The sequence below is a fragment of the Narcine bancroftii genome, chromosome 4 (assembly GCF_036971445.1).
Source record: "Narcine bancroftii isolate sNarBan1 chromosome 4, sNarBan1.hap1, whole genome shotgun sequence".
NCBI lineage: Eukaryota > Metazoa > Chordata > Chondrichthyes > Torpediniformes > Narcinidae > Narcine > Narcine bancroftii.
This window is the reverse complement of record NC_091472.1, coordinates 41759049-41777936: the sequence shown is the minus strand read 5'-3', so window position 1 is coordinate 41777936 and position 18888 is coordinate 41759049. Positions and strand designations below refer to the sequence as shown.

Below are 18888 nucleotides of genomic sequence, written 5' to 3'. Positions count from 1 at the left end.
TGGTGGTAGGATGTTTGGTTCTGTGGTTCTCCTGCTGCCTGCTGTGTTGTGGGTTGGGGTTTCACCTCGCGTTCCTTCACAAGTTGTTGGAATTACAGGAGCTGTTGATGCTTCTGGTGTTTTTTGTGTTGGGTGAATGTGGGTCCTGTTTCGCCTCAGTTGCCTGCCAGATTCTGTCTCAATAATGTATGACCTTGGTGCCTCAGCTTTTCTAACAATCTTTGCTGGACTCCAGGTTTTTATGACTGGCTGTTGAACATGCACATGCTGCCCTGTGAACAGTTCTGATAATGTTTGTTATAATGTTGACGACTTCCCTCTTGTACGTTAGTCAACCTTTTTCTTATTTCCTCTTGGTCGTCTGGTGGATGGATTTTGCTTGGCAGGGTTGTCTTGTACTTTCTGCCATTCAGAAGCTCTGCCGAGGACTTCATGTCAGCCCTCAAGGGTGTTACTCGCAGTGAAGGGCAAGGTAAGGGTCTTCCTTTGTCTCTCGACACTTAGAGTGCACTTAATTGTCTGTACGTGCCTCTCAATGAATCCATGACCCTTGGGGTAATATGGTGATGATGTAGTGATGCAGCTATTTCTCTGAATTCATGCGGGTATCCCCTGTTCTGTGAAGAGTGCACGTACTGCAGCAGAGATGGTTGGTGCTTTCAGGTCCTTCTCTTTCCTGATGAAGAGGAATTTGGAGTAGTAGCAGGTCACAATGAGATACCACTCTTGGTTTTCTGTGAATAGGTCAGCTCCCTCAGTGTGCCATGGCCTGGTGGGTATTTCTGCTGGACTCATCTCTTCCTTTTGTTCTGTATTTCTGGCATGCCGGACATGTAGCCACCATTTTTTCGATGTCCTTATACATGCCTGTCCAGTAAACTGCTGACTTTGCTCTAAGTTTGCATTTCTCCATTCCCATGTGGCCTTGGTGAATTTTCTGGAGAATTTCTTTTTGCAATGTCTCTGGTATTATCAGCCGAGACCCTGCCAACAGTACATCGTTCTCCAGGGATATGTTGTCCCTGACAGACCAATACTGATGTATTGTTCGCTGTACCTGTTTTATCCTTTCTGGCCATCCTAGTAGCACCTGTTGCAAGAGCAGCTGCAGCACCTCATCCTTTTTTCTTCTTTAATCAGGTGTAGTTTATTACTGGCCACTCTGATGAGGAGATGTACCTTGATCTCCATCTCCAGGGATATGTTGTCCCTGACAGACCAATACTGATGATTTGTTCGCTGTACCTGTTTTATCCTTTCTGGCCATCCTAGTAGCACCTGTTGCAAGAGCAGCTGCAGCACCTCATCCTTTTTTTCTTCTTTAATCAGGTGTAGTTTATTACTGGCCACTCTGATGAGGTGATGTACCTTGATCTCCATGTCTTTCATTTCATATTTTATGTTGGGGAAAGATGTGACAAGGCATCAGCGAGCACCATTTCCTTCCCTGGCCTGTACTTCAAGGTGAAGTCATAACATTGGAACCGGAGGAGTAGCCTCTGTAGTCTGGCTGGTGCCTTGCTGACGTTCTTTTTCTGGATGAGTTCTTGCGGGCGATGATCACTCTCTACCCCAAACTGTCTCCCACAGAGGAATTTGTGGGATTTTTCACATCCACATACGACTGCCAGTAGCTCCCTTTCGATATTGGCCTATTGGGTCTCTCCTGTTGTCAGGGCCTTTGAGGCAAAGGTTATCGGTTTTCCTTCCTGCACCAATGCTGCCCCGAGGCCTCTGATGGAAGCGTCTACTTGCAATGTGACAGCTTTTTTTTCTGTTGTAGTAGCTCAGTTCTATTTCTCTGCAGACCATTTCCTTAAGCTTGTCGAAATTTCATTGATGCGATGGTGACCACCGAAACTCCACATCCTCTTTCAGCAACTCTCTGAGGTTGGCTGTGTGATCTGACATGTGTGGGGTGAAGGAACTCATATATTGGACCGGGCCGAGGAAGCTTCTTAGTTCCTTTATGTCCTTTGGGTGTTCCATTTCAGCAATGGCTGTTACCTTCTCTGGGCTTGGCCTGACCCCATCGGGTGTGTACATCGTTCCAAAGAGTTGGCACTCCCTCTCCTTAATGACGCATTGAGTTTGATGCCGGCTCCTCTTGTTCTCTCCATGGCTTCATGTAGATTGTGGGTTTTCCTTTCCCCACCAAAGACCTGGATGTCATCTGCGATGCCGACAGCGCCCTTACATCCCCTGTAGGTCTCATCTATCTTTTTTGCTGGAAGATGTCTTGGCTCACCTTTAAGCCAAAAGGTAGTCGCAGGAACTTGTACCAGCCAAATGGAGTATTTAACATTATGAGCAGTGTCAATTTTTCACCCAGCTTCATGTTCCAATATCCATTCTTTGCATCTAGCTTGCTAAAGATTTTGGATACAGCAAGTTCAGAAGTGATGTCTTCCAGCGTTGGTGTTGGATAGTGTTAGGTCTGCTTTGTTCATGAATGAGTGAGACAAACACCAGGCTGAGTCGAAATCAGGGTTCTTTGTTCTTTATTACCGGATTGTAACACTTGCGACTAAACATGTTAGTCGGAGAATGCATTCTGCCGTTATCAGCAAAATGGTGATTTTTTATACCCTTGGATATGTGCTTAGAACATCATCATATCATTACTTGTCCAATGACTAAAACTGTTGCTATCCTTTCCCTGCTAGCTTCCTGCCTCTCAATCCATCAATGTCTCTCTTATCTTGTAAGTACAAGGATGCATTCACATCTTGTTACAGCCCTGTACATTCCCATCTCATGATGTTTTACCTATCAGGAGTACAAGGACACCTCCCCTTCTTGTTACTGCCCTGTACAGGGTAACTCCCTACACATTCCCATCTCATGATGTTTTACCTTACAATAGTGACCTCTTTTGATTGTCTGGTTTAAGTCTTTGGGATCCAGATATATCCTCAGGTGGCTGTTCAGTTATTCCTTGGCTCCATTGTAATAGAGTTCACCCAGTCAGTTGGCTCGACCACTTTCGCTATCATTCTTTTTCCTTCCATTTCTTCCAGCTCCTTCTCTAGCCTTTGTTTCAGCTCTATTGGCACCATCCGTGGAATATGGATTATTGGTTTGCATTATGGGTCTATGATTATGTGGTATTCAAAATTTCCAAAGTACCTCATTCAGGGAACATGTCCACGAGCCCAGCCTTGTTTGTGATCGGAGGGCATTGCTCAAGTGGGATGTCGCTATTGATCCTCTTGGACATTTTCTTCTCCCTGATCTCGTTGTCTATAAAGATGAGCTGTAATTTTTGACAACTATTCAGGCCTAGAATTGCTGGTCCATTGGCGTCAACCACAAAGAATCTGCATATGATGCCCTTTCCTTCATGTCTGCCTTTTATTTGGACTTTTCCTAGTTGTTTAATCAAGGGGCCATCATAGGCTGTGAGCATGACATTTACGCCTTCTAGTGTGCCTTCCTCCAGGTACCCATTCACCATGCTCTAGGGGAACATCTGATGGTACAGTCTGAGCAGGAGGATGTTGCTTTGTGATCCAGCATCCAACTTTATTTTCAAGTTGAATGTTGTCTGTTCGTTTCTGATGTTTCTCTCCACTTAGATCATGATGTGCAATTCATTTTTTTCTTCCTTCCCTTTCTTGGATGTCTCATGGAGGAGTATTGTTTCAATGTCGAGTGTCAGTGTGTTGGAGTCAGTGCTGTTGCTTCCCTCGACCTGGTGTATTTTCCTTCTGTATTCTCTCTTTTCATGCCAGACCAACCACTTCAAACCATACGCAGGGCATTTCTTGCGGTCATCGAAAGGGTATAGTCTGCCACACTTCCTAAAGTTCTCAGATGTCTGCGGCCTTCTCTGTGTCCGCTTTATGGCATTGACCCTTCTATCACTGTGCTGCGTGTTGGCCTGCACGGAGAGGGATTGCATTTACCTCCTAGTGGCCTCAAAGTCCCTAGCTGCATCTACGGCATCTGCTAGTTTCGAGCTATATTTTCCTATGGGAGCTTTCTGCACTTCAGGATGGGCGCTTCCTCAAATTAGTTGGTCGACTATTCTCTCCTCTATTTCTTTGCAGTTGCATTTCATGGCAATATTCTTTAGCCTTGTGAGAAAATTATCTACTGACTCGTCAGGCTTTTGTTTCAATCCCTGGGAAAATTTTTCAAATATCCTTTCTGGGTTACTTTCTTCCTCTTCAGCCAGCTCCCAGCTATTAAACAGGTCTAGTCCTCGCACCCCACCCCCCCATCCAAAGAAGGATGTAACTAACCTTTTCCTCTGGTGTAGTTCCCTTGAGGAAAACTTTGAATGCCAGGTTGCACTTCTGCTTGAACCTTTTGAAAGCTTCTATGATGTCATCAGCTTCCCCGTCCATTACTGGGTGAAACGCTGCTCTAGCTGTTGCTATTTTTTATCCAGCCCTGGTCATCAGTCTTTGTTTCCTTCTCTCCATGTTTATTTCAATTTTTTCTCTATATGGTGTGGGGTTTGATCTATCCCACTGTTGCCACCATGTTGTGTCCGGGTTGTACCATCAGAGGTCTTAATAAACACTAGAAAGGCCTGTAAGTTTAACAGCACATTTCTTTACTCACATTCAGCTGCTGGGTTGTGCATTGATACAATGTGTCTCACCGCACAAGCACCACTCTCAAGTGTGATGTGGCTCTTACAGTGTCAGTGTTCATGCTCTGCATAAAGTAGACCCAGGTTTCCTCAGTATATAACACCAGCCGACCCAACATTTCCTTTTAGCTCAAGCCTTTTAGTCCTGGCAACATTTTGGCGATTCTCATGTACAGCCTTTCCAAGTACTCGAAGTGCGGCCTCTCCAATGCCTTGTACAGCTGAATCATGAGCACCCAACTTTTGTACCCAAGACCCTGCCGAGTAAAGGTAAGCATGCCAAACATCTTCTTCATCACCTTATCCATCTGAGTTGCCGCTTGCATAAGCCCTTCCATGAGGCACATGGAAAGGATGAGGAAACAATTTCTGCAGATGTCAGTGAAGGTGAGTTCCTTTAAGTTTATCCACTTCCTGCTGTGGTTTTCAATTTGATGATTGTTTTCTATGATACTCCTCCTCCACAACCTCTTTGGTGAATCATTTCCCTTTGATCTTTCTGGGAGTTATTGTTTTCAATCCCGTTATTATCTCAGTTCCCCCCACTCCCACCAAAATACTGCTTTTGCTTAGTACAGAACCTCCTGCCAGGATCTATCAAGATCTTCAAAATGATATTTCTCCGACTGCAAGCAAAAAAAGACACCAAAGAATAATGGTGGAGGTTGTTTTCAGGGTATTTAATTTTCCTTCCAACTCCATTCTTTCTTTTGACAAATTTGCTTTGACTTGAGAATAATGGGCAATGAAGAATCTTGTGGTTCAAGCCATCCTCATCTCTGATAACTATAACTGAAGTGAATACGTAATAGGATCACCTGGACGATCTTCATCGAGACAGAAGGTGCTCAGCTGAAATGCAGTAAAGTTTTGAATGCCATTCTGGGCTTGGCCAGATGAACTGCTGTTCGTTTGGGTTTTGCCAAAAGCTAAACTTTCATTTTTGTTATCATAACAGTAATTTCTGTGGTACATTTCAACTACTGTAAGGCTAACTTTAGGCCATTTCATGTCAGGCCTCCGCCTGGATGCCGGCTACAAGAGAAGACCTAAAACTTAAAACTTACCTTTCAGACAGCAGCCCTAAAAGCGACCCTTTTATATCCACAGATGCCTCATAGCATCTTCCGGAGGAGATGGAGGTGGGGAAACTGGTGCCATAGCGCCACCTGTCATAAATAAGCAGCAGAGCAATGGCAGTCTTCCCTACCCATATCCCCCACGCAGCTGGAACCACCCTGTGGTTCCTAGAACAGTTCCAGCTGCATGGGGGATTATGGGCAGGGAAGACAGCCATTGCTCTGCTGTGTTTTGAGCCGCAGAGAGTGGCCTTGAAGGCTGAAGCGGCCTGGTGTGGCTGCCTCAGCCTGCACTGGCTATCCGCTGATGGCTCCTGCCAGCTAGTTTTATAAAAACAGTTTACATGGGAAAAAAGGTACTATTTTCTCATGCTTTTAGACTTCAGGACGTCATAAAAAATTAATGGTTTTTCATAGTTCTTGCAATTGGCAATGTGTTAATGAGCTGATAATCTTTTTCACTAATGCTTATTCAGGAATACATTTTGTCTGGGTGGCAAGCGTGACTTCAAAGTAGAGTTATTTTCCTAGTAATTGATGGACAATTTACCGGTTAAGGGACCAATGTGAAAGGTCTTTAATTGACATGCAGACGTCAAATCAACCAGGGGATGGACTGCTTACGTAGGTTGCTTCATCCCCAGGGTCGTCAGAAACCTGCGTGCCGATTAGCTCAGTGCGAAAGGGACAAAGTACTGATGTTTTTGCATGAGTGCAGGAATGTGAAGGATTAAAAAGTATACCTTTTGTATTCAATTTACTAACTTCTGATCAATATATTATGATCTTGTATTTAAACAAAAGTAATCATGCCTAATCATTATAACATAATTAAGCATTATGTACAGTACAGCACAGTATACAACAATTTATAAAGGACTGGGGAATGTGGTAGCAGCAATAAAACATATAGCCAATCAATTTATAAAGACTGTGGGAAAGTTGGGAATGAAATATATGCAGAATTCCGTGCGGCAGAGAAAGGGCTGTATGAATGGAACACTCATGGAGGAGTTTCTCTGCTGCATGGAATTCTAGGAGGGCAAGTCTGCCATTGCTTGATTTGTGTATTTCATCCCCGACTTTCCCACGGTCTTTATTAATTGTGCAGCTATGTGTTTTATACCACTTTCCCAAGGACTTTTATAAATTTATAAAAGTTTATGTAGGTGTGGGAGAGTATATAGAGTACATAGATCTGCTTTTGGGAGATAAATTGGGAAAGGTTTGTTAGAGTAGGTCACATACAAACACTTTAAAACAGATCTTATTTGAAATACTGAAGCTCGGCCCCATGCTAGACATATCAGCTCCACAGCTTTAGCAAGAGCTTTGAAGAGTGCTCAAGAGACTTCACTCATGGATTGTTGTTTACTAAAGGCAATAGATGAGAGATCTTGTTGGAGCAGCAGATTGTCTGGAAGAGAACTTATTGTTCTAAGAGGGTCATGTGGTTTTACGAGCAGAGAGAGTCAAACAGGCTTTCTCTCAGAGAGAGAGAGGGAGAGAGAGAGAGAGAGAGATCACTTGTACAGTGTTGCAGCCAGCAGAAGCAGCTGGGACTGGAACAGGACAAGCTGCAAGCTTATGGAAAGCCCCAATTTGGAAGACGGCCTGGTCAAAGCCCTTGTGGTTCATGCAAGAGGAGAGGACTGGCTGTCTGATGTTTCACTTGGAATAAGGGAAACAAAAAGGAACTCTGTGGTGACCTGAAAGAAAGAGATTCATCATCTGGAGAACCCTGAAGGGGCAAGTTTCATCAGCAAGACACTGGAGTGACTGATTAAAAAGGAATCAGCTGTGGATGTCATCTGAAAACCGACAAGAACCTTCCTGAGCAGTAACCATTTACCTTTCAAGCACCAAAGCTTGGTGAACTTTATAAATGTTAAATTCTGTGCACAGAATAAGAATTGTCTGCAACCAGTGAACTTGGAGGAATGAGAAGTGAGATTGGTCTGTGAACCAAATAACTTTTCTGAACTTACACACACATTACATACACATGCGCTTAGAGTTAGAAGGGGGGGGGGGGGGGTTAAGTTAGGTTATGTAAGTTCATAGTGATAAGTTAAAGTTTGATTTTATTTTCATGTTTAAGTAACCATTTGTCTTTGTGAATATCTATTGCTGCTGGGTTTTGGGGTCCTCTGGGCTCGTAACAGTAGGTCGGCACAACAGGGGTGAAGGGCTCATACTGTGCTGTTCATAATGCTTAATTAGGCTTGATTAATTTTGTTTAAATACAAGATCATAATTAGTGTCACTCAGATGTCACCGGTGGAGGATGTGTGCCCCTCTCCCCGGGGATGCCTATTGATGAGTGTGAAAGGAAGCAGAGAACCGGTTAACAGTGGTCCAGTGTGAACATCAAAAGCACCTTCTTTAACTGATTAATTGAAAGCCCAATTTACAGGTTAGCCAGTGTGAAAAGGGATGGAGATTTGATTTACTGCATCTGAAATACATTACCCTTGCTAGTTCTGTAAAACCTGTGGTATCCGGCACCTATGGGGATTGGTAGACACCTAATAAGTAATTTTCCTTTTGCTTGAGACTTACTCTTACAATACCTAACTATTACATCTGCATTAAGAATAAATAGTTTAAAAGACAAAAATAATATACTGCTGAATTTATTCAGCATTGTGTTTTTATACTTAACAAACTTCGCTTGCATGAATATATAAACTTTAAAGCAGTCTAAAAGCGATAAGAGGTACAAAATTTTAAAAGTTCACAAAGAAGAAAAGAGGAGCGGAAACAAAAGGAACAAAATAACATCCACCCCCGCAGATCTTTATTTGAACAACTGGACCAGAGGCAAAACTGCAGCAACAGTGAACTTTGTGAATTTGATAACTGGATCTGGGATTCCCCTGTCCCTCCATGTGATGTGGGTGAACCCCTCTCCCTGTTGTATGAAAGCAGAATATAGGTGTTGTTTTCATTTTGTTGACAAACTGCTAAGATTGGAACACTTGAGAAAAACTTGAATTTGCAGTGATGTTGTCAAATGTATCAAAAGCATTTGAAGTCTCAACAAAATTACTGCTTTTGTGGGGGGGGGGGGCTAAGAACTTATGGCCACTCTTCAATCCTGGTTCTCATTGGTGAATTTGTAACATGATGTATTTAGGAAACAGAACCAGCTACACAATATAAAAGACTTAACATCATTAAAGTTTTTTGCTACCAATAATTAGGAAGGATTGTGGAATATCCTCCCCACACTCAACTGCCCACACAATTTCATCTCCATTTTATGCATACTCCATGACAACATGGGCGTGGAACTCAACTTCAGAATTAATGGGAATTTGTTCACTATGGAAAAAAGCAAGGTCATATGATGTAGGAGCAGAAATACTGTTCAGGCCATCGAGTCTGCTCTGCCATTTAATCATGAGCTGATTCATTTTTCCACTCAACCCCACTGCCTGGCCTTCTCCTCATAATCTTTGATGTCCTGGCTAATCAAGAACCTATCAATTTCTCCCTTAAATACACCCAATGACCTGGCCTCCACAACAGCCCATGGCAACAAATTTACCTCCCTCTGGCTGAAGAAATTCCTCTGCATCTCTATTCTAAGCGGACGCCCATCAATCATGAAGCGGATGCCCTTCAATCCTGAAGTTATTCCCTGTGATCCTAAACCCTCCCACCATGAGAAACCACCTTTCTACATCACTCACACCTCTGTCGATGAGCTATGGCAGGAAGGCAGTGCTTGGAATTGTTCATGCTCAGGTGACTAACTTCAAGCCACCTTTGACATTCAAAAAAAGCATACAAAGATGTTGCAGCACAACAGGACCAACACATTTTCTGTTGTACTGCAATACTGCCCCTCCTCAGCAATATTCACAAGACCTTGGAAAATGTGGATCGCTTCTCCATGATGATCACTCACCACTGCCTTCAATGTGCCACCAGAGCCTTGGGATGATTGAAGAAAAGGATGTTTAAAGATCAACAGCTCAGGCCTTGCAAAACTCTAGTTCTATCTGGCAACAGACCAATGCCCTGATATGTGCTTTTGAGATGAACTAATTACAGCAGGTGGAAGCGTTCTGGGAGCCGTAGGTGGTGCTGGTAGAGGACCCATGATTCGGAGCCGAACAGGAGTGTGGGTATGACAACGGCTCTGTATACGCTTATCTTTGTGAGGTTTTTCAGTTGGTTGTTTTTCCAGACTCTTTTGTGTAGTCTTCCAAAGGCGCTATTTGCCTTGGCGAGTCTGTTGTCTATCTCATTGTCGATCCTTGCATCTGATGAAATGGTGCAGCCGAGATAGGTAAACTGGTTGACCGTTTTGAGTTTTGTGTGCCCGATGGAGATGTGGGGGGGCTGGTAGTCATGGTGGGGAGCTGGCTGATGGAGGACCTCAGTTTTCTTCAGGCTGACTTCCAGGCCAAACATTTTGGCAGTTTCCGCAAAGCAGGACGTCAAGCGCTGAAGAGCTGGCTCTGAATGGGCAATTCATCCTCAACATCCATTGGAGCGCTTACATCCCTAACGTCGAAGTACTCGAGATGGCAGAGGTCGACAGCATCGAGTCCACGCTGCTGAAGATCCAGCTGCGCTGGGTGGGTCACGTCTCCAGAATGGAGGACCATCGCCTTCCCAAGATCGTGTTATATGGCGAGCTCTCCACTGGCCACCGTGACAGAGGTGCACCAAAGAAAAGGTACAAGGACTGCCTAAAGAAATCTCTTGGTGCCTGCCACATTGACCACCGCCAGTGGGCTGATAACGCCTCAAACCGTGCATCTTGGCGCCTCACAGTTTGGCGGGCAGCAACCTCCTTTGAAGAAGACCGCAGAGCCCACCTCACTGACAAAAGGCAAAGGAGGAAAAACCCAACACCCAACCCCAACCAACCAATTTTCCCCTGCAACCGCTGCAATCGTGTCTGCCTGTCCCGCATCGGACTTGTCAGCCACAAACGAGCCTGCAGCTGACGTGGACTTTTTTACCCCCTCCATAAATCTTCGTCCGCGAAGCCAAGCCAAAGAAAGAAGAATTACAGCAGGTACCTCAAGGCACTGGAAAAATTCAATCAATTCTGCTTCTACAAAATCTAAAATACAAAAGATAAACAAACCAAGATCAATGTCCTCTCCCAGACTAAAGCCTTAGTTACCGATTTGGCTACATTGGACTGTCATATCATTCACGTGCCTGACATGGCTCTCCCAAAAAGACGTGGTATTACAAGCTCTGTAATGGATGGGTTACCAGGAAAACCAAGAAGATTCAAGGACATACTTCAGGCTTTCTTGAGGGAGATCAACATCCTCATTGACTATTGAAACCCTGACCCATAACTGCTGAAAATGGAGAAGGTTCAAGGTTCCTTTTATTGTCATGTAACAACACATTAAAAATGTAACATAGATGACTTTTGTTTGCCATAAAGAGCATTGGGATTTATTGAGAACCTTGACACCATGCACATGAGCCCTGTGCAAGAAGCAGACAACTGCACAAACTACTCATCAGTTGGTGAGGCTTGTCATAGAAGATTGTCTTCTCACCCATCTCAACCCACAAAACCAGAGTGGAAGCAAGTCATGTTCTATCCCAAGGGATTACTAAAGAAAGGATTTTTTTTTTACACAGGGTGATGAACCTGCGGGAGGAGGTGTTTGAGGCAGATACTATACAAGGATAGGATAAGATCAGAGGGATTTAGGCCAAACATATGTAGGTGGGACTAGTGGGGCTTTTTGGCCAGTGTAGGTGAAGGGCCTGTTTCCATTCTGTATGACTCTGAATAAAAGTATCTCAGCCTTTTTTTCCCCACTCACATACTATCTTACCTTCAGTAACCATTGAGCGCCCATGGTCTAAAAGATCCCTCATTTTATTCTCGGCTTGCAGGATACTCTTAGATTTGGATGTTAAGTTGAGAAATGCAACCAAAAGCAAATGTTATATTTTAATTTTATTTTTGTGTAAATATCACAAAAACCATCTGAATGAATGAAACCATCCAAACTTTTCCCATATTCAAGTTGTACTTTGCAAATTTGGACTTTAGGTAGGTCCACATAACATGATAAAGAGTTGACAATAGTTCATTTCTGATTCCAACAATGTCACCTAATTATGACTGGCTCAAAACTCTTCATGTGGTGAGGTACACGAGCCCTTGGGATGGTCATTCTCTAGTCACCACATATCTTTCCTTGTTGTGCTTCTGTTGATCTGTTTTTCCTCAGCTTTTGGCCAAGTCAAATTATGAGATCACTCCACTTCAGAAATGCCCAACAAAGATGGCATCCAATCCACACTGCCTTAGCAGTTGGGCTGTGTTCAAGAGCCTCACCTTTTGAATGCTCAGCCTTGTGTAGTCTATTGTTCTAGAAAATTCTGCTGCTGGTGGCAGGCCTTCAAAAAGTTGTGCTACACGCTGAGCTTGGTTGGAAGCCTTCATTGACAGAAGGCAGAGCTGAGATTCTTCATCTGGAACAAGTCTTGACTGCGTAATTAATGTTGACAGATGCTTTTGGAGTAGATTGGCAAATGTGATCTTCTCTGCCCAAAGGTTAATTTCGCTTTTATCAAAAAGCATGTCATATTCTCCCTAAAAAACACACATATTTCAGTGAAAAGGGATACAAGTCTTAAACATTTTCCAGAAGAAATATCAAATTAAGTGTAGATTTCTTTCAGCTATTCGCAGGACTAGGGCTATGTTAGAAAAGTTTGTGTTTATTGCCTCTCATAGTACAGGTAGAGGGTGTAGTGTGTCCTGGCTTGATCCACTGTGGTCTGTGATGAGAATAGTTCCACAATACCATAAAGTGGTTATATCCCTAAAGTTCCCATTTTATAAAATGTAACAAAAGATTTTAAAAAAAAATTGATCCTACAGTTTTGCATTGTTAATGTAGCAACTCTGCCACAATGGTTAGAAATGATCTGCAACAATGTACAACTTGAAAACTTATCTGCACTGTTCCTTATCCTTACGATAAATACAATAGAGTTCCAAGAATTAACACAGTATGAGAAGGGTGTGACAATCCTGGAATTCCTAGATTATTCCATTGAATATTTTTACATAAAACTGGCCACATTCCCGCAATTGGGGCGGGTAAATCTTTTCATTTGAGAACTTTCCACATTAACTGGTACTTAATAATTCAAAAGCAAACAAGTGATAAATCATTAGTAAAGAACAAAAGTCTGCAGACACCATGATTGAAGTAAAAATACAATGCTGGAGTAACTCTGCAGGTCAAACTGTGTACTTTATAGAGCAAAGATGAAGATACATAACCAACATTTTGGGATTGAGCCCTTCATCGAGGGCTCCAGCAGGTCCTAATTTACTTGTTCATAAACGGCAGAATCTCAGAAATCATGTTTAATTTCTTTTGTCCAATATCCAAAACCTATCCCTAATGAATATGTGAGTTGCAGTTAACCTTGTGGCAGGAAATGCTGAAAAAAATGGTGTCTGTCATAAGGAGATGTTTCCACTAGGTAACTTGAAGCCAACAAAGAATTCTTTAATTTTTCTTTAGATAGTGGCCAACATTTTGCTCATGTGGGGGGAAAAAAAAACAAATACCCCATTTTAGATTGAGAACATGTCTGATCTGCTCTGGAAGTGCAACATTGGAGAATCTCTATCTTCCAAGGAGACTGATTATTGGACTTGCTAATTAGGGGCTGTACCTTCTATTTCAGTACACCTTCCACTCAACATCACATGATGAACTCCCCCCCCCCCACCCCATCACCAACTTAAAAAACTCACTTCTTGAGCAGTGGGACTGATTTAACAACTGCCCCCCATAACTATGAATTAGACAGTCTGTGAAGTGGGAGGGATGGGGGAGCCTGGGGTGGTAAATGTCATGTTAAAATCAAACAAGACTGACCTAAATTGGCAAATTTCCAGTTTTAACATCCTGAGTCATGATCTGTGGGGAACCACCCTGGGGCTGTGTCAGTTTTAGCACTCACTCTGTTGACCCACAGGCAAACATCACTGAACACTAACTGCTGGGAGAGGTGGTGTGGTGAATGGACAGTTAATAGCCCTAAGTTGATAGCTATCCAGTGTCTCGGCATCCAGCCAGGCAGAGCTTACCCTGAGCAACACGCCTCAGTGGGAAGGATTGGATCCATGAGCTAAGTGCCTTTATTGCATTACTCAGAAGTCCAGGAGGAGCAAGTATGGTAAAGAGCACCCTGACCACCAAACTCATTTCATAAACATTGCTTGAGTTATGTTCAATTAGTTCTAGTCTGACAGTTGTGGCTTCACATTCATTCCAAATGCAAATTCCAGGTCATTATCTGGTCAATATATTCCAGCTAGGTGGAGCTTTAGAACAGGGTCTTAGATTTGATTCCTTACAGAGGAATCTGGGGTTGTTTAATTAAAGTGCGAATAGTCTTAGCCAATGACATGAAACAATAAATTAACATTTTTAAAAATTTGGATGGACAGCCCATGAGCCTGTTCCCCACAAATACACCAATTAACCTACAATCCACGTAGGCTTTAGGGAGGTGGGAGAAAACCAGTGCACCCAGAGGAAACCCACGCATACACTGGGAGAATTCACAAATTCCTTCAGACAGCATCAGTTGGTTTCAATTGCTACACACCACCTCTGTAACCTCTCGGTACTTCCCTAAAAATCATACTCAGCCAGCCTAGTCCCAACCTACAAATTGTGCAGACGGTTAGCAGCATTAATTGGCTCAGATGTCATGTGTTCTGCCCTCTACTGCCCCTTTCTGATGCAAAGACAATCTGCTTATATTTACCCCATCGTGTAACAGAACAAACAAGTAGTTTGGTTAGTCGCCAATAGACAGCATTACAAGACAGAGACAAGAATAAAAATGCTATAATTTGGCTGGGGAGCTGATAGTGACTTAACAGTTGTTGATGGAAAAACACAGGATTCTGTTGACACTGTGGGAAAAAGCACACAAATGCTGAGAAACTCAGCAGGTCAAACAGTGCCTTTATGTAGCAAAGGTGAAGATACATCGCTAATGTTTCAGGCTTGAGGCCTTCATCAAGATGTTTTCTAACAGTTGTTGATCTTACCCTCAAAACTAAATAAAGCTACCAAAAGGATTTGGATTACATACTTGGTTAACATTTGAATAAAATCGTACAGCCATTGAGAAATACAGCATGGAAACATGCCATTCAACCCCATCAGTCTGGTGCTGGCCATCAACCACCTATATACAATAATAATACGTTAATCCCATTTTTTGATTCCATTCACTTTCTCCTCCCCATATTCAACCACTCTCAGAAGCCAATGAACCTACTACCAACATGCACACCTTTGGGAGGAGGAAGGAAACGGGGCGCTGGGAGGAAACCCAAGTGGGCACGAGGGGGAATGTGCAAACTTCGTCAAGAAAGGAGCAGAGATTAAGATTGAACTGGCTCCACCATTTGTGCCACTGTACTACCTCTTGTATTAGAGGGGACTTGTGGATAAGGGGTTGGAGCAAGAGCCATCATTTATTTATTTTATTTAAAATCCATCACAAAGATTGTTAGTAAGGTTGTGGATGATACCTAAATCACTGGTATAGAGGACAGTGAAGAAGGTTATCTAAGATTACAACAAGATCTGGATGAACTGGGAAAGTGGGCCAAGGAATGACAGATGGAATTTATTCTGGACAAGTGTGAACCTTCCATCAGGGCAGGGCTTATCCACTAAATGGTGAAGGCGTGGGGAGAGTTGTGAACAACGAGATTGGGATTTACAGGGATAGGACAGTGGTGACGCGGGCAAATAGGGTGGTGAGGAAAGCATTTGGTACTCTTGCTTCTATTGGTCAGACCAGTTAGCACAGAAGCAAAGATGTTGTGTTACAACTGTACAAGATGTTGGTGAGATGGTACTTGGGAGTATTGTGCGCAGTTCTGTTCTCCTAGCTATGGGAAAGATCTTATTGATCTAAGAGGGCAGTAGAAAAGATTGATGAGAATGTTACTGGGACTAGTATGCTTGAATTATAAGAAGATGGGACTTTTCTCTCTGGAATGTCGGAAGCTGCGGGGTTGGGGAGGGCAGGACCTTGTCGAGGATTATAAAACTGTGAGGGATATTGATAACTTTTTTCCCAGGTTAGGGGAATTTAAACTGAGAGCACATAGATTTAAGGTGAGAGGACAAAGACTGAAAAGGGACTGAGGAAAACCTCCCTCATCCAGAGAGTGGTGGGTACATGGAATATGCAGCAAAAGAAAGCAGTAGAAATGGGGTCAGTTGTGACATCCAGAAGACATGGATAGAAAAGGTTAAGAGTGATATGGGACCAATGAGGTTGGCACAGACAAGCTGGGTTGAGGGTCTGTTTCCATACAATAGAACTTTGATTATAAGATGAATAAACTCTGGAAAAAGTGCTTCTTATGAACGTACCAGATTTTCATTCATTGCATCTTCTTCGATGTCATCCTCTACCAGCATCCATTCAACAAGGACGATGAGGCCAGGCAAGACATGGCCCCAGATCTGTAATAGTTCACACAGCAAACCAAGGCCAAGATCCAGAGCCAGGGACGGATTAACGACAGTGTACAAAATATCTGCATTGTGGGCAGAAAATAAAGTGATAAGAACACATTTAAATCCAGAAATGCTACAGCTGTCCAGTGACTCTGATACCGCTGTGATTTGATTTTTGGTTACTTTCCAAGGCATAAATGTTGTATGAGAACCAGCAAGGAACTTGCAGCCACATTACAGCTTTTCAATCAAGAAGGAAAAACACAAAATGCTGGTGAAACTCAGCAGGTCAAACAGTGTCCTCTATGTAGCAAAGGTAAAACTAGTAGGGCCGAACTGGCCTGTTCTGTGCTGTAAGTGGTTATATGGTTAGGGTTACATAAACAACATTTCAGGCTTGAGCCTTCATCAAGAAACGGAAGAATGTTGGCAGTCGTCCAAACAAAAGGGTGGGGGGGGGGGGCAAAGGCAGGAGGTGATCATTGGAGAAGGGAAGGAGGGGACAACAGTGATCAGGGGGAGGAGGGATGCCTGGCTAAGTGGAGGGGGAGGAGGTAAGGCTGGGTGAGTGGAGGGGGGAGGGAGGAGAACTGAAAAAAACTAGAAAGGGGGAAGAGAAAAAAGGTGAGCAGGTTAGCAGAAACCAGAGAAGTCAACAGGTCCTTTCAAACTGCCGTGTACAATGGGGTTAGCCTGGTTAGTGCCCAATTGGAAAGGATGCAACCTAGTCATCCCCATTGGAATCCAACTGGGTCTCTGACCTACCTCAGAGGTAGACAGGGAACCCAGTTAAACTTATCTAGGTCGTGTCCACAGGCGATTTGAACATGAAAATGGCCGACCCACTGAATCCGGTGACTAATTATGCCTAGTCACCGCTTGCGTGCGTGGGTCACCAGGCAGCCAGCACCTGAATATCCGTTAAGTGCGTGACCCATCATTGTGGGATCTCCCTTAAATTGTCAGGTTGGTGATTTAATGGGTCAAGCCCCCTGCGATTTGAAAGGTGCTTCCAGCACCTTTGCCCCAGTAATCGCAACTGGGTCCCAGGAAGGCTACCCAGGTGCTGCACTTTGAAAGGGGCTATCTGGCTGGAGAGTACCCAGACTGAAAATAAGATGCTGTTCCTCCAATCTGCAGGTGGTCTGGGTGGGATAGTCCATAAGGCCATGGTCAGACATGTGAGGATGGGAGTTTGACTCAGAATTGGTCTATCACCTGTGAGATACCCAAACCATTACAGCTTAGGCACAATTCTGGAAAGTCGGTTGACAGTTCAGTCTTAGAAATCCTGTATTGAAACTCAGGCTTCTAAACTGATTCCTAGAAGTAATTGTGAAAGTGGTGGAAGAGACTGAGTGACCAGAGTGTTGAAAACTCATGAATCTTGGTCCAGTTTCTTTGAAAGAAATGTCCTTTTATACGAATGGTTGTCACAACTCCCCTTTTCCCTGTGTAGGGGAAATGTGTGGCTTCCACAGACGAAATGACCATCAAAATGGTCACGATCCAATGCAGGAACGCCACTGATTCTTTTACTCAGATATGGGCAAATCAAAGTGACCTTTTGGTCATGGTGGGGTTCAATAATTCCCCTGACAGGGAGAATCAGCCAAATTGTCCATTTCACACAGAGTCATGCTGCTATGTGCTGTTCCTTTAAGTGTCCCACTCATGTCTCTCTCTCCCCACCTGTGTTCCTGGATAAAGCAACAAAATGTTCATTCTTTTCCTGGCAAGTATCAACTTCTGGGCACAGTCAGTACCTGATTGTTGCCACTCAATTCTCTCCACAGTTGTGAATGACCAGAACTGGTACTAGCCCTTAAAGTGACAGTCACTAAACTAAAGGGGAGCTCCTAATACACCTCCTGCCTTTGCGCCACCCCCCCCCCCCACCCCAGCCCTTTTTTTTTCGGATGCCTGATGACAATTTTCCATACCTTGAAGGAAGGGCTCAAGCCCGAAACTTCAGTTATGTATTTTAACCTTAGCTACATAAAGGGCACTGTTTGACCAGCTGAGTTTCTCCAGCATTTTGTGTTTTTACTTCATTCACAGTGTCTACAGATTTTGGATATTTACTTATTTCAATCAAGGAGGCACACCAGAGATTTAATCACTTGTTACATCATGAACTTTGAAAGACTAATGGAAGAAGATATAAATGGAGAAGAAAAGCATCAAGGAACAAGATCTGAAGTAGGGATGGCTGTTAACAAAAATAGAATCAAACTCAAATACAACAGGGGCTAAATTTGTTGGTTAATGAAAACTTACTGTCAGCCAGAGGGCAGTAAACTTGTGCAATTTGTTGACCTAGGCAGTTGTGGAGGCCAAGTCACTGGGTATATTTAAGGTTCTTGATTAGCCAAGACATCAAAGATTATGGAGAGAAGGCCAGGCAATGGGTCTGGGTGGGAAAATGGATCAACCAATGATTAAATGGCAAGGAAGTCTCGATGGACTGAGTTACCCATTTCTGCCCCTAAGCCTTATGGTCTTATTAGTATTTTGATCCTAGAAGATATATATATATATATATATATATATATTTGTATCAATAAAGAAAGCATCATATTTTTGAAAAAAACTAATCCTAAAGTGTAAAAGGATTGCTTAATTTTATGATATTTAACAGAGTAATAATCTTGGAAATGTCAGTAGTGGTTCAGGGGAATTCAAC

The 18888-nt window shown here is 43.2% G+C and overlaps 1 protein-coding gene and 1 long non-coding RNA gene across 8 annotated transcripts in view; one reads left to right on the top strand and one right to left on the bottom strand.

Annotated features, from left to right (window-relative positions):
* The first annotated feature begins 334 nt into the window (after nucleotides 1-334).
* The window catches only part of LOC138760493 (uncharacterized), a 61574-nt gene continuing 43020 nt past the window's right edge, over nucleotides 335-18888 (top strand). Inside the window, exons 1-2 of one of the 2 annotated variants that reach the window (XR_011355653.1) lie at nucleotides 335-472; nucleotides 4733-4873. This is a non-coding gene — a long non-coding RNA (uncharacterized lncRNA). The remainder of the gene's footprint in view (nucleotides 473-4732; nucleotides 4874-18888) is intronic. The other variant, XR_011355655.1, reaches the window with a different exon arrangement.
* The window catches only part of thada (THADA armadillo repeat containing), a 466325-nt gene continuing 459054 nt past the window's right edge, over nucleotides 11618-18888 (bottom strand). For 4 of the 6 annotated variants that reach the window (XM_069931122.1, XM_069931123.1, XM_069931125.1 and 1 more), the window contains 2 exons: nucleotides 16116-16282; nucleotides 11618-12277 (listed from right to left, as the gene is read on the bottom strand). In XM_069931122.1, the coding sequence (XP_069787223.1) occupies nucleotides 11948-12277; nucleotides 16116-16282 (497 nt within the window). In that variant the 3' untranslated portion in view covers nucleotides 11618-11947. Of the gene's footprint in view, nucleotides 12278-16115; nucleotides 16283-18888 lie in introns of those variants that run through there. The other 2 variants (XR_011355652.1, XM_069931127.1) reach the window with 2 other exon arrangements.